We start from the raw sequence: 15694 nt of genomic DNA, 5'->3' as shown, positions 1-15694 counted from the left end.
CTCTCTCTCTCTCTCTCTCTCCTGATCCTTCTCTCTCTCTCTCCTGATCCTTCTCTCTCTCTCTCCTGATCCTTCTCTCTCTCTCTCCTGATCCTTCTCTCTCTCTCTCTCTCTCTCCTGATCCTTCTCTCTCTCTCTCTCTCTCTCCTGATCCTTCTCTCTCTCTCTCTCCTGATCCTTCTCTCTCTCTCTCTCCTGATCCTTCTCTCCTGCTCCTTCTCTCCTGCTCCTCTCCTGCTCCTTCTCTCCTGCTCCTTCTCTCCTGCTCCTGCTCTCCTGCTCCTTCTCTCTCGCTCTCCTGCTCCTTCTCTCCCTCTCCTGCTCCTTCTCTCCCTCTCCTGCTCCTTCTCTCCTGCTCCTTCTCTCTCGCTCTCTCCTGCTCCTTCTCTCCTGCTCCTTCTCTCTCGCTCTCTCCTGCTCCTTCTCTCTCGCTCTCTCCTGCTCCTTCTCTCCCTCTCCTGCTCCTTCTCTCCCGCTCTCCTGCTCCTTCTCTCTCGCTCTCCTGCTCCTTCTCTCTCGCTCTCCTGCTCCTTCTCTCTCGCTCTCCTGCTCCTTCTCTCTCGCTCTCCTGCTCCTTCTCTCTCGCTCTCCTGCTCCTTCTCTCTCGCTCTCCTGCTCCTTCTCTCTCGCTCTCCTGCTCCTTCTCTCTCGCTCTCCTGCTCCTTCTCTCTCGCTCTCCTGCTCCTTTTCTCGCTCTCTCCTGCTCCTTCTCTCCGTTGCTGCCCCCCTCTCCGTGACTCATGTGGGTGTAGGGCTGAAATAGTTTGGTGTAGTTTTACATTCCTTATATAGTTCTCTGAGGAGGAGAGGGGTGTGGTGGAGGGGGAGGAGAGGGCTAGCCTGGCTGCCTAGCGGTGTCACCAGGAGAGGGGAGGGCTTGTTCTGCCAACGGGGAGGGAGAGAGTCAGCCCGTACTGCTTCACGACTGTAGCTTTCTGCCAGCTTTGGGTTACAAGGAGGGGCCTCAGGACAAGGTATGTTTGCATTGCGTGGTGAGTTGTCATGGTGAGGTTTTGGATACCTTGGAGGAGTCAGGGGAAGAGGGGAGGGCTGAGGGCAGTAGTAGGCGTGTAACTCATTTGGCGAGAGCAGCAAGTTTATTTATTTATTTTATTTTACCGTTATTTTACCAGGTAAGTTGACTGAGAACACGTTCTCATTTGCAGCAACGACCTGGGGAATAGTTACAGGGGAGAGGAGGGGGATGAATGAGCCAATTGTAAACTGGGGATTATTAGGTGACCATGATGGTTTGAGGGCCAGATTGGGAATTTTAGCCAGTGACCTAAGGTGTCAGGTTGTCCTTGCTTCTTAAAATGCCACAGGTTATGTGTTGTGTTGTGTTGACTGTGAGCGAAGGGAATACGCTGTATCAATGTAATTAAACCTGTATTACTTTGGCAGATATATGTTTTAATGTGTACAGCGAGGGTAGGTATATGATTTCTATGGAGATGGAGGATTACATTTACATTTAAGTCATTTAGCAGACGCTCTTATCCAGAGCGACTTACAAATTGGAAAGTTCATACATATTCATCCTGGTCCCCCCGTGGGAATTGAACCCTGGTCCCCCCGTGGGAATTGAACCCACGCCATGCTCTACCAACTGAGCCACACGGGACCACAGGATATTTGTTTTAATGTGTACAGCCATGGCAGGTATATCATTTCTTTGGAGAAGGATGATATTTGTTTTAATGTGTACAGCCAGGGCAGGTATATGATTTCAATGGAGATGGAGGATATTTGTTTTAATGTGTACAGCCAGGGCAGGTATATGATTTCCATGGCGATGGAGGATATATGTTTTAATGTGTACAGCGGGGCAGGTATATGATTTCCATGGAGATGGAGGATATTTGTTTTTGAATAGTATGTGGAATAAGAGGGGACAGCCTAAATACATTCTCTCTAAGTGTACCTCTGTTTATTTCCTGGATATTGTGTGATGAATTGTACTAGGCCTACATTATTTGTCTGTCTGTCGCAATATGTTTTGCTACGTTGTGCACTAATGAATACAACCCAGATTCACATCCACCTCAGGTCTGAATGACACGTACTGACAGGCAGGTGGACCGAGAACAGCAGAGAGCCACAGTATTCAGGGAACGGCAGAGAGCCACGGTATTCAGGGAACGGCAGAGGGCCACAGTATTCAGGGAACGGCAGAGAGCCGCGGTATTCAGGGAACGGCAGAGAGCCACGGTATTCAGGGAACGGCAGAGAGCCGCGGTATTCAGGGAACGGCAGAGAGACGCGGTATTCAGGGAACGGCAGAGAGCCGCGGTATTCAGGGAACGGCAGAGAGCCGCGGTATTCAGGGAACGGCAGAGAGCCGCGGTATTCAGGGAACGGCAGAGAGCCGCGGTATTCAGGGAACGGCAGAGAGCCACGGTATTCAGGGAACGGCAGAGAGCCACGGTATTCAGGGAACGGCAGAGAGCCACGGTATTCAGGGAACGGCAGAGAGCCACGGTATTCAGGGAACGGCAGAGAGCCGCGGTATTCAGGGAACGGCAGAGGGCCACAGTATTCAGGGAATACTGCTTGCCGTGCGGTAGCAGAGAGAACAGTCTGACTAGGTTGGCTGGAGTCTTTGACAATTTTTAGGGCCTTCCTCTGACACCGCCTGGTATAGAGGTCCTGGATGGCAGGAAGCTTGACCCCAGTGATGTACTGGGCTGTACACACTACCCTCTGAAGTGCCTTGCGGTCAGAGGCTGAGCAGTTGCCATACCAGGCAGTGATGCAACCGGTCAGGATGGTGCGGCTGTAGGAACTTTTGAGGATCTGAGGACACATGACAAACCTTTTCTGTCTCCTGAGTGGGAATAGGCTTTGTTGTGCCCTCTTCACGACGGTCTTGGTGTGTTTGGACCATTCTAGTTTGTTGATAATGTGGACACCAAGGAACTTGAAGCTCTCAACCTGCTCCACTACAGCCTCGTCGATGAGAATGGGGGCGTGCTTGGTCCTCCTTTTCCAGTAGTCCACAATCATCTCCTTTGTCTTGATCACGTTGAGGGAGAGGTTGTTGTCCTTGCATCACACGGTCAGGTCTCTGACCTCCCTGTAGACTGTCTTGTTGTTGTCGGTGATCAGGCCTACCATTGTTGTGTCATCTGCAAACTTAATGATGGTGTTGGAGTCGTGCCTGGCTGTGCAGTCATGCGTGAACAGGGAGTACAGGAGGGGACTGAGCACGCACCCCTGAGGGGCCCCCGTGTTGAGGATCAGCGTGGCGGATGTGTTGTTGCCTACCCTTAACACCTGTGGGCGACCCATCAAGAAGTCCAGGATCCAGTTTCAGAGGGAGGTGTTTTGTCCCAGGGTCCTTAGCTTAGAGATGAGCTTTGAGGGCATTATGGTGTTGAACGCTGACCTGTAGTAGGCATTCTCACATAGGTGTTCCTTTTGTCCAGGTGTGAAGGGCAGTGTGGAGTGCAATAGAGATTGCAATCTCGGAGCTGTTTGGACGGTATGCAAATTGGGGTGTGTCTAGGGTTTCTGGGATAATGGGGATGTGAGCCATGACCAGCCTTTCAAAGCACTTCCTGGCTACAGACGTGAGAGCTACGGGTTGGTAGTCGTTTAGGCAGGTTACCTTAGTGTTCTTGGGGACATCGACTATGGTGGTCTGCTTGAAACATGTTGGTAATACAGACTCAGGCAGGGAGAGGTTGAAAATGTCAGTTAAGACACTTGCCAGTTGGTCAGCGCATACTCAGAGTACACGTCCTGGTGATCCGTCTGGCTCTGTGGCCTTGTGAATGTTGACCTGTTTAAAGGTCAACTCACATCGGCTGCAGAGAGCGTGATCACACAGTCTTCCGGAACAGCTGGTGCTCTGATGTATGTTTCAGTGTTCCTTGCCTCGAAGCGAGCATGGAAGTGATTTAGCTCGTCTGGTAGGCTCGTCACTGGGCAGCTCTCCGCTGTGCTTCCCTTTGTAGTCTGTAATAGTTTGCAGGTCCTGCCACATCCGACGAGTGTCAGACCCGGTGTAGTATGTTCAATCTTAGTCCTGTATTGACGCTTTGCCTGTTTGCTGGTTCGTTGGAGGGCATAGCGGGATTTTTTTAGAAGCTTAGAGTCCCGCTCCTTGAAAGCGGCACAATTTGTCTGAAATGTCCAGATCAACTTGCGCACCTTTTAATCCATTGAAATTTTTATTCCATAGATATTGTCATTTTTTTCATCACTCATTTCACATGAATCCACATTAGACATGGCAAAATGTGTAAAATTGCAAGAAAACAATCTTTAAACCTGCTAAATTCTCTCCACCAACAGGAGGGGTGTGAACAGTTTGTGTCATGAATAGTGCTTGTTGCCATAGAAATGGGCGTTGCACGCCCAGGGAGGCGGGATGTTCCCCAATGCTGGAACGGGTGGAATCCCCTGCATTAGATCTCTCGATCAGTGTTTTGGTACTGGTCGGGAACCCACTGGTGGGTCTGGTGGGTCCGACGGATTCCTTCCTGTTTGTGTTCCCTGCTAAAAGACTGAGTCCTGACCAAAGGCTTTACGTCAGTGAGATCTATCTCTCTCTTCAACATCAGATCTGCAACTTTTCTGTTTACACTATCCTTGAATGTGGTGTGGTCGAAGTCCCATTCCTCCCTTCATGTGAGTGCAGGTATTATCCTACCGTAAATACCATAGTATAGAGACAAATAAAATATGGATAGATATTCTAACTATACAGGAGCTTCTCATCTAGACCATGTTGCACACTTGGTTCATTGAATGATTCACAAATGTGTGGCTATTTTATACGACTTTCAATTTGGTACCGGAGCAAAAATGCTTTCTACTGGTGTTAAGGCAATTCTTGCAGGAACATGTGGCGTGGGAGAGCTGTTGTCTTTACACTGTACCACCCAGAGGGGCTATGTGGCGTGGGAGAGCTGATATCTTTACACTGTACCACCTAGAGGGGCTATGTGGCGTGGGAGAGCTGTCGTCTTTACACTGTACCACCCAGAGGGGCTATATGGCGTGGGAGAGCTGATATCTTTACACTGTACCACCTAGAGGGGCTATGTGGCGTGGGAGAGCTGTCGTCTTTACACTGTACCACCTAGAGGGGCTATGTGGCGTGGGAGAGCTGATATCTTTACACTGTACCACCCAGAGGGGCTATGTGGCGTGGGAGAGCTGTCATCTTTACACTGTACCACCCAGAGGGGCTATGTGGCGTGGGAGAGCTGTCGTCTTTACACTGTACCACCTAGAGGGGCTATGTGGCGTGGGAGAGCTGTCGTCTTTACACTGTACCACCCAGAGGGTCTATGTGGCGTGGGAGAGCTGTCGTCTTTACACTGTACCACCTAGAAGGGCTATGTGGCGTGGGAGAGCTGTCGTCTTTACACTGTACCACCTAGAGGGGCTATGTGGCGTGGGAGAGCTGATATCTTTACACTGTACCACCTAGAGGGGCTATGTGGCGTGGGAGAGCTGATATCTTTACACTGTACCACCTAGAGGGGCTATGTGGCGTGGGAGACATCTCTTAAAGAGTCTCTTTACACTACACAAGTATCTCTCCTGGACCTAGTTTGTGTGGTCAAAGTAGTGTGAAGAGGCCCTTACTGGCTCCTAGTTTTGGTTAAAGGGGCCCTAACTGACTACGGGCTCCTGGTTTGGTTAAAGGGGCCCTAACTGACTACTGGTTTGGTTAAAGGGGCCCTAACTGACTACTGGCTCCTGGTTTGGTTAAAGGGGCCCTAACTGACTACGGGCTCCTGGTTTGGTTAAAGGGGCCCTAACTGACTACTGGTTTGGTTAAAGGGGCCCTACCTGACTACTGGCTCCTGGTTTGGTTAAAGGGGCCCTAACTGACTACTGGTTTGGTTAAAGGGGCCCTACCTGACTACTGGCTCCTGGTTTGGTTAAAGGGGCCCTAACTGACTACTGGTTTGGTTAAAGGGGCCCTAACTGACTACTGGCTCCTGGTTTGGTTAAAGGGGCCCTAACTGACTACTGGCTCCTGGTTTGGTTAAAGGGGCCCTAACTGACTACTGGCTCCTGGTTTGGTTAAAGGGGCCCTAACTGACTACTGACTACTGGTTTGGTTAAAGGGGCCCTAACTGACTACTGGCTCCTGGTTTGGTTAAAGGGGCCCTAACTGACTACTGGCTCCTGGTTTGGTTAAAGGGGCCCTAACTGACTACTGGTTTGGTTAAAGGGGCCCTAACTGACTACTGGCTCCTGGTTTGGTTAAAGGGGCCCTAACTGACTACTGGCTCCTGGTTTGGTTAAAGGGGCCCTAACTGACTACTGGTTTGGTTAAAGGGGCCCTAACTGACTACTGGTTTGGTTAAAGGGGCCCTAACTGACTACTGGCTCCTGGTTTGGTTAAAGGGGCCCTAACTGACTACTGGCTCCTGGTTTGGTTAAAGGGGCCCTAACGGGCTCCTGGTTTGGTTAAAGGGGCCCTAACTGACTACTGGTTTGGTTAAAGGGGCCCTAACTGACTACTGGCTCCTGGTTTGGTTAAAGGGGCCCTAACTGACTACTGGCTCCTGGTTTGGTTAAAGGGGCCCTAACTGACTACTGGCTCCTGGTTTGGTTAAAGGGGCCCTAACGGGCTCCTGGTTTGGTTAAAGGGTCCCTAACTGGGTGACATGAGAAATGTCAGCTGAGAATGTGTTGAATAGATCACAGTGTAGAACTTCTAGGTCGCTACATCTTTGACTCATTCCAGCACTAGTCTATCACCTCTGATTCAGTTAATCAGCAGTTAATTGTTGTTTATAGATGTTGTGTGTGAAACTGCTGGGTGTTCCAAAGGAGGGCTGCTTTGGGAAACACTGTCTGTCCTAAATACTACCCTATTCTCTACACAGGGCACTGGTCAAAGTAGTGGTCTATTAAGGAAATGGGTTGCAATTCCAAATGGCACCCTGTTTGTAGGAGGAGTTACTGTAGGAGGACCTGGGGAGGACCTACTGTAGGAGGACCTGGGGAGGACATACTGTAGGAGGACCTGGGGAGGAGTTACTGTAGGAGGACCTGGGGAGGAGTTACTGTAGGAGGACCTGGGGAGGAGTTACTGTAGGAGGACCTGGGGAGGAGTTACTGTAGGAGGACCTGGGGAGGAGTTACTGTAGGAGGACCTGGGGAGGAGTTACTGTAGGAGGACCTGGGGAGGATCTACTGTAGGGGGACCTGGGGAGGAGTTACTGTAGGAGGACCTGGGGAGGAGTTACTGTAGGAGGACCTGGGGAGGAGTTACTGTAGGAGGACCTGGGGAGGAGTTACTGTAGGAGGACCTGGGGAGGAGTTACTGTAGGAGGACCTGGGGAGGAGTTACTGTAGGAGGACCTGGGGAGGAGTTACTGTAGGAGGACCTGGGGAGGAGTTACTGTAGGAGGACCTGGGGAGGAGTTACTGTAGGAGGACCTGGGGAGGAGTTACTGTAGGAGGACCTGGGGAGGAGTTACTGTAGGAGGACCTGGGGAGGAGTTACTGTAGGAGGACCTGGGGAGGAGTTACTGTAGGAGGACCTGGGGAGGAGTTACTGTAGGAGGACCTGGGGAGGAGTTACTGTAGGAGGACCTGGGGAGGAGTTACTGTAGGAGGACCTGGGGAGGATCTACTGTAGGAGGACCTGGGGAGGATCTACTTGGGGAGGATCTACTGTAGGGGGACCTGGGGAGGATCTACTTGGGGAGGATCTACTGTAGGGGGACCTGTAGGAGGACCTGGGGAGGACCTACTGTAGGAGGACCTGGGGAGGAGTTACTGTAGGAGGACCTGGGGAGGAGTTACTGTAGGAGGACCTGGGGAGGAGTTACTGTAGGAGGACCTGGGGAGGATCTACTGTAGGGGGACCTGGGGAGGAGTTACTGTAGGGGGACCTGGGGAGGAGTTACTGTAGGGGGACCTGGGGAGGAGTTACTGTAGGAGGACCTGGGGAGGAGTTACTGTAGGAGGACCTGGGGAGGAGTTACTGTAGGAGGACCTGGGGAGGAGTTACTGTAGGAGGACCTGGGGAGGAGTTACTGTAGGAGGACCTGGGGAGGAGTTACTGTAGGAGGACCTGGGGAGGAGTTACTGTAGGAGGACCTGGGGAGGAGTTACTGTAGGAGGACCTGGGGAGGATCTACTGTAGGAGGACCTGGGGAGGATCTACTGTAGGAGGACCTGGGGAGGATCTACTGTAGGAGGACCTGGGGAGATCTACTTGGGGAGGATCTACTGTAGGGGGACCTGTAGGAGGACCTGGGGAGGAGTTACTGTAGGAGGACCTGGGGAGGATCTACTTGGGGAGGATCTACTGTAGGGGGACCTGTAGGAGGACCTGGGGAGGACCTACTGTAGGAGGACCTGGGGAGGAGGACCTGGGGAGGCTCTACTGTAGGAGGACCTGGGGAGGCTCTACTGTAGGAGGACCTGGGGAGGAGTTACTGTAGGAGGACCTGGGGAGGAGTTACTGTAGGAGGACCTGGGGAGGAGTTACTGTAGGAGGACCTGGGGAGGAGTTACTGTAGGAGGACCTGGGGAGGAGTTACTGTAGGAGGACCTGGGGAGGAGTTACTGTAGGAGGACCTGGGGAGGAGTTACTGTAGGAGGACCTGGGGAGGAGTTACTGTAGGAGGACCTGGGGAGGAGTTACTGTAGGAGGACCTGGGGAGGAGTTACTGTAGGAGGACCTGGGGAGGACCTGCTGTAGGAGGACCTGGGGAGGACCTACTGTAGGGGGACCTACTGTAGGGGGACCTACTGTAGGGGGACCTACTGTAGGGGGACCTACTGTAGGAGGACCTACTGTAGGAGGACCTACTGTAGGAGGACCTACTGTAGGGGGACCTACTGTAGGGGGACCTGTAGGGGGACCTACTGTAGGGGGACCTGTAGGGGGACCTACTGTAGGGGGACCTGTAGGAGGACCTACTGTAGGGGGACCTGTAGGAGGACCTACTGTAGGGGGACCTGTAGGAGGACCTACTGTAGGGGGACCTGTAGGAGGACCTACTGTAGGGGGACCTGTAGGAGGACCTACTGTAGGGGGACCTGTAGGAGGACCTACTGTAGGGGGACCTGTAGGGGGACCTGTAGGAGGACCTACTGTAGGGGGACCTGTAGGAGGACCTACTGTAGGGGGACCTGTAGGAGGACCTACTGTAGGGGGACCTGTAGGAGGACCTCCTGTAGGGGGACCTGTAGGAGGACCTCCTGTAGGGGGACCTGTAGGAGGACCTCCTGTAGGGGGACCTGTAGGAGGACCTACTGTAGGGGGACCTGTAGGAGGACCTACTGTAGGGGGACCTGTAGGAGGACCTACTGTAGGGGGACCTGTAGGAGGACCTACTGTAGGGGGACCTGTAGGAGGACCTACTGTAGGGGGACCTGTAGGAGGACCTACTGTAGGGGGACCTGTAGGAGGACCTCCTGTAGGGGGACCTGTAGGAGGACCTCCTGTAGGGGGACCTGTAGGAGGACCTCCTGTAGGGGGACCTGTAGGAGGACCTACTGTAGGGGGACCTGTAGGAGGACCTACTGTAGGGGGACCTGTAGGAGGACCTACTGTAGGGGGACCTGTAGGAGGACCTACTGTAGGGGGACCTGGGGAGGACCTACTGTAGGGGGACCTGGGGAGGACCTACTGTAGGAGGACCTGGGGAGGACCTACTGTAGGAGGACCTGGGGAAGGGGCTTGATAATTAGTTGACAAGTTGAATCAGTTGTGCTAGCTCTAGAATAGATGAAATACCTGGAACGTCCCTGAGAGGTTTGAAAACCACTGCTCTTTAAGCCATGAATCAATATACGGATATACTGTGTTCATTTGTGGAATTTCTTTCCTTCTTAATACATTTGAGCCAATCAGTTGTGTTGTGACAAGGTAGGGGTGGTATACAGAATATAGTCCTATTTGGTAAAAGACCAAGTCCCATATTATGGCAAGAACAGCTCAAATAAGCAAAGCGAACCGACAGTCCATCATTACTTTAAGACACGAAGGTCAGTCAATATGGAAAATTTCAAGGTCTTTGAAAGTTTCTTCAAGTGCAGTGATGAAACTGGCTGCAGGTTTCCATGGGTTATTTCATAGTTGTGATGTCTTCACTATTATTCTACAATGTAGAAAATAGTAAAAAATAAATAAAAACCCTTGAAATGAGTAGATGTTTCCAGACTTTTGACTTTTACTGTATGTATGTATATTTCTTCCATCCTCTATAGGCCATAAATATATACAGGTACAGTGTATCGGGAAGTAATCAGACCTTTTCCCACATTTTGTTACGTTATAGCCTTGTGCTAAAATTGCTAATATGATTATTTTTCTTCAATCTACACATTGACAAAGTTGAAAACCAGGTTTTTAGATTTTTTTTGTTGCAAAAAAAAGAGAGTAATTACTAGCGATTGGATGTCACGAAAATTGGGGAGAAAAGGGGGTAAAAATTATACAAAAATAAAATAAAAATATATTCTTCATACTATAAAATAATGCCATGGAATTCTAAGCAAATCTTGTCTGCTAAATGAACTAGTGCAGCCCACAGCCATATGGCATAGCCAGATCAGGACCTAACATAAGGACAAATCAGAGTATGATATTCTGTTCTTCTGAAATACACTACTTTTTCTTCATATGATGCTTCTTTAGACCTGTCTAAAATAAATCATGGATTTATTGTGAAGGTGTAGGCTATATTACATGGATGTATTGGTGGCTTGTAGGCCGTGTGGAAGCCAGGAGATGCTAAATGTGTTTTATGTTAATTAACGGTCAGTTACCGTGAGACCGACAGCTATTTGCTTGACCCCGGCTAATGAAATGTTGTGACCCGCCACCGCCCTAGTGGTGGCAGCATCATGCTGTGGGGATGTTTTTCAATAGCAGGGACTGGGAGACTAGTCAGGATCGATGCAAAGATGAACAGAGCAATGTACAGAGAGATCCTTATTGAAAACAACATACTCCAGAGCGCTCAGGACCAGACTGGGGCCAAGGTTCACCTTCCCAACAGGACAACGACCCTAAGCACACAGCCTAGATGACGCAGGAGTGCCTTTGGGACAAGGTTCTGCATGTCCTTGACTGGCCCAGCCAGAGCCCGGACTTGAACCCGGACTGTGCAGCGACGCTCCCAATCCAACCTGACAGAGCTTGAGAGGACATGCAGAGAAGAATGGGAGGAACTCCCAGCTGTGACAAGCTTGTAACGTCATACCCAAAAATACTCGAGGCTGTGATCACTGCCAAAGGTGCTTCAATGAAGTACTGAGTAAAGGGTCTGAATACTTATGGAAATGGTGTCCGTTTTTTTTTATTTTTTATTTTATTTTTGTGCAAATAATCTAAACAGTGTCTGCTTTGTCATTATGGGGTTGTGTGTGTATGTATTGATGAGGGAAGAATTTTAATCATTTTTAGAATAAGGCTGTAATGTAACAATGTGGAAAAAGTCAAGGGGTCTGAATACTTTCCGAATGCACTGTATATACTGTAACCCTTTCGGCCATGATATTACTGTGTGTGTATATATAACCCTGTCTCCTCTCTCTCCTCTATAGGCCATGAATATATACTGTATAACCCTCAACGGCCCGGCACCATGGGGCTTCAGACTTCAGGGGGGGAAGGACTTCAGCATGCCCCTGACTGTGTCCAGGGTAAGCTTCATCTGTGTGTGTGTTGAACCGTATTTTACTATATACTGGTATTGATGCACGGACCGGTTTGGGTTTTTAGTGTACCTTCTATATAACGGTATTTCGTTTTTTTTTTGTAGTTTGCTATATCCCTCTCACTAAGCCTCGCCCCCCTCGCTCCCTCGCCCCCGTCGCCCCCCTCGCTTCCTCGCCCCCTCGCCCCCTCCCACCAGTTGTTGCGCCAGAGATCATCTCTTCAGTCTGCATGGTCAATGCAGCAGCTGCAGCATTATGGTGATTGATGACAACGATGCTCTTTTCCATTTTGACTTTTTTTTTTTTTTCCCATTTTCTCCCCAATTTTCGTGGTATCCAATCGCTAGTAATTACTATCTTGTCTCATCGCTACAACTCCCGTACGGGCTCGGGAGAGACGAAGGTCGAAAGCCATGCGTCCTCCGAAGCACAACCCAACCAGCCGTACTGCTTCTTAACACAGCGCGCCTCCAACCCGGAAGCCAGCCGCACCAATGTGTCGGAGGAAACACTGTGTACCTGGCCCCCTTGGTTGGCGCGCACTGCGCCCGGCCCGCCACAGGAGTCGCTGGAGCGCGATGAGACAAGGATATCACTACCGGCCAAACCCTCCCTACCCCGGACGACGCTATGCCAATTGTGCGTCGCCCCACGGACCTCCCGGTCGCAGCCGGCTGCGACATAGCCTGGTCGCGAACCCAGAGACTCTGGTGGCGCAGTTAGCACTGCGATGCAGTGCCCTAGACCACTGCGCCACCCGGGAGGCTTCCATTTTGCCTCTTAATGTAAATCCACTCGCGTTCTAGAATTACACATAGTTTGTATATTTTTACTGTTTGCAAAAAGTGAATTTGTCTTAGCAAGTTGCTAAAATAAGTTGTTAGCCACCAATGCTAATCGCTAGTTAGCTGGCTATAGCTACTAATTGTACTGAGTCAAAGCAAACGTAGCTAGCTAATACTGATACCAGTGCTGGTGTAGGCCTAAATCAGTATTTTTGTGCAACAGTATCTTCTAAATTGGAATGGAATATGTGAAGCATGAAGTCAGAGAAAATGTTTAATGTAGTCAAAGATTATAAGGTCCCACTCCCTTGGGGAAACACTGACCAACACTTTGGTTCCTACCCTGTCACAATAACACCTCCATAGTGAATCCTATTCTGTTCTATGAGCCTCCTGGCTTTTTCATTGGTTGTCATGTTAAACAACACTGTATTCAAAATACCCACTATTACATTCTACCTGTACTGTGTAGGGAATAGGATGGCGGTTGAGATGTACACAATGTGTATGATGTCAGACGTCTCTGAGTCGCTCCACTTTTCTCTGTCCTCACAAGGACATGTCTTGGTTAGTCAATGAACAGCTTGTTACTGTATTAGGGTCACTGTATCTTAGCTAAACACATTGTCCGTAGCTAAAATGGTTTCTCTCGTTTGTTCAAAAAGCCTGTTGTTTTATGAACTTGAGTGACGCCCAGAACAGGGTTTCCAACCCTTTATAAGGGCAACATGACTTTGTCTATCGGTCAGTTTGCCTGTGTGTACACACACACACACACACACACGTACACACACACACACACACACACACACACACACACACACACAAACACAAAGGTCTGTGTTATCCTGTTGAGGAAACAGTTAAACCAGCCTGTCAGTACATGCTCTTCCTACCTCTTTTACCTATTCTCTCGCTCGCTCGCTCGCCATCCCGCTCGCTCGCCCTCTCGCCTGCCCTCACTCACTACCATCTGTTTCCTCTGGATCTGTGACAGGATTGTCTCTTCCCGACAAACCGCACCAAACAGCACCTTTTATCTGAGCGTAGGCCTGATCCCATTTAGTCTATTGTCTGGTCCGTAAGCTGTTGGTCAACCCAAGATTAATTGTGTTGTCAAGCAGTCACAAATAGATGTGTATTTTCATGGCACACGAAACCCCCTGTCTCCTTGGACTAATCCATTGAGGCGGTCGCGGGGATGTCACGGTCCACGAAGATGGAGTGTGGCTGAGATGCACAAGGCATGTCTTTCTCCCGCCTTTTTTTTGCGTCTTCATTGTTTAATAACTTCCTTGTCAATTGTTTGCCCTTTGATTGCTAGATAAACACTATCTAAGCTCTCACCGGTAGTAGCAACATTTACTCTGAATTCCCATCATTTCTAATATATAATGTTTGTTTGGTTACCGTCTTTTCTGTTAATGCATTCCATTTGTTATTAGTCATTTCACTGTTGTTATTGTCTGATTGGACACGTTTGTTTGCAGAGCTCACAAACTATGTTACACTTGTGAGTTTGTTTATTTCGTTCCATTTAAGAGTTTTGTTAATTGTCTTTTTTGTTTGCAACGCTCCTGTCAATGTTGAGTAAGCACCAGGGTTGAATAGCAGAAGCCTAGTTACTGGCAGAAGCCTAGTTACTGGCAGAAGCCTAGTTACTGGCAGAAGCCTAGTTACTGGCAGAAGCCTAGTTACTGGCAGAAGCCTAGTTACTGGCAGAAGCCTAGTTACTGGCAGAAGCCTAGTTACTGGGATTTACCATCCAAAACCGCTCCCTTTGCCCGGGATAAAATAACTGCCAGGAATCGGTAAATTATAATAAATTATTTCTATAAACAGCCTGGCGTAAAATGGTCTCAGGGCGGTAGACGGCCCGTCGCGCGGGGGGGGCAGCAGACTGCCCGCCCTCTCGCCTGCCCGCGGGGGCAGACTCAGTAATGAGTGCAGTTCACAATGCATAGACATATCATCCTGGAAGTGTCTGTTCTTCTTCTTGTGACAGGTATACATTTCCTGCAGCTTAGCCTACAGTAATATAAAGACTGAATGTCTAGTTTACACATCTCCATCTACCTTATTTTATTATTTGTAAAGATAATTATTTATATTTGCAGCTGCAGTGTTTTTAAAAACAGCCACTCGAATATCGTTGCTTTAAATCTGTTATAGCGGCGAAGAGGGGAACCAACTCCACATTAATGCCCATGATTTTGTAATGAGATGTTCGACGACACACACACACCCACAGTCTTTTGGTCATGTAGTTTAAAATCCATTCTTATTCCCAAATCACTCAGTCTAGTGGATGTTTGAATGTGATTATCATAATTTAGTTACAGCTCCCTCTACACCAACATGTTTGACCTCTGTCTGTTGCTGTACATTAGAATGGAAACTGTAATAACTGTCATCTAGTACTCCATGTAGACACTTAGACTGACAGCAGTACAGTCGTACTTCTGGTTTACACCCCATGTTGAGGCTGTATCTTTCAGTTATATCCCCTAGATGTTTCCATACGTCGTGCTAGCAGGCCCGTCTCTGACTGGCTGACGTCGTGCTAGCAGGCCCGTCTCTGACTGGCTGACGTCGTGCTAGCAGGCCCGTCTCTGACTGGCTGACGTCGTGCTAGCAGGCCCGTCTCTGACTGGCTGACGTCGTGCTAGCAGGCCCGTCTCTGACTGGCTGACGTCGTGCTAGCAGGCCCGTCTCTGACTGGCTGACGTCGTGCTAGCAGGCCCGTCTCTGACTGGCTGACGTCGTGCTAGCAGGGCCCGTCTCTGACTGGCTGACGTCGTGCTAGCAGGCCCGTCTCTGACTGGCTGACGTCGTGCTAGCAGGCCCGTCTCTGACTGGCTGACGTCGTGCTAGCAGGCCCGTCTCTGACTGGCTGACGTCGTGCTAGCAGGCCCGTCTCTGACTGGCTGACGTCGTACTAGCAGGCCCGTCTCTGACTGGCTGACGTCGTACTAGAAGGCCCGTCTCTGACTGTTGACTGACTTGTAATATAATTAAAGGCCTAGTCGGCCTCTCTCCCCGTCTCTGACTGGCTGAGACTTGTCTCTCAGGTTATGACTGGCTGGCCCTCCAGGAAGTGCTGTGTGGGTGGTCTGGTGTGTGTCCCAGGGCCCCTGAGGTATTGTATATCTATCGTCTCAACTCAGGGAGTCTGTAAAGAGAGCTTATTACACAATAAAGAACAGTCCAACTGACAGCAAGACAAAATGGGAGTCTGCGGTGTAAAGAAACGG

General features: G+C 49.9%; 1 protein-coding gene across 2 annotated transcripts in view; it reads left to right on the top strand.

Annotated features, from left to right (window-relative positions):
- LOC129827319 (PDZ and LIM domain protein 7-like) overlaps positions 1 to 15694 on the top strand; it is a 175726-nt gene that overhangs the window by 40823 nt on the left and 119209 nt on the right. For both annotated transcript variants that reach the window (XM_055888057.1, XM_055888056.1), the window contains exon 2: positions 11542 to 11640. In XM_055888057.1, the coding sequence (XP_055744032.1) occupies positions 11542 to 11640 (99 nt within the window). The remainder of the gene's footprint in view (positions 1 to 11541; positions 11641 to 15694) is intronic.

The sequence above is a fragment of the Salvelinus fontinalis genome, chromosome 29 (genome assembly GCF_029448725.1).
Source record: "Salvelinus fontinalis isolate EN_2023a chromosome 29, ASM2944872v1, whole genome shotgun sequence".
Classification (NCBI taxonomy): Eukaryota; Metazoa; Chordata; class Actinopteri; order Salmoniformes; family Salmonidae; genus Salvelinus; species Salvelinus fontinalis.
This window is presented reverse-complemented; position numbering and strand designations above follow the sequence as displayed.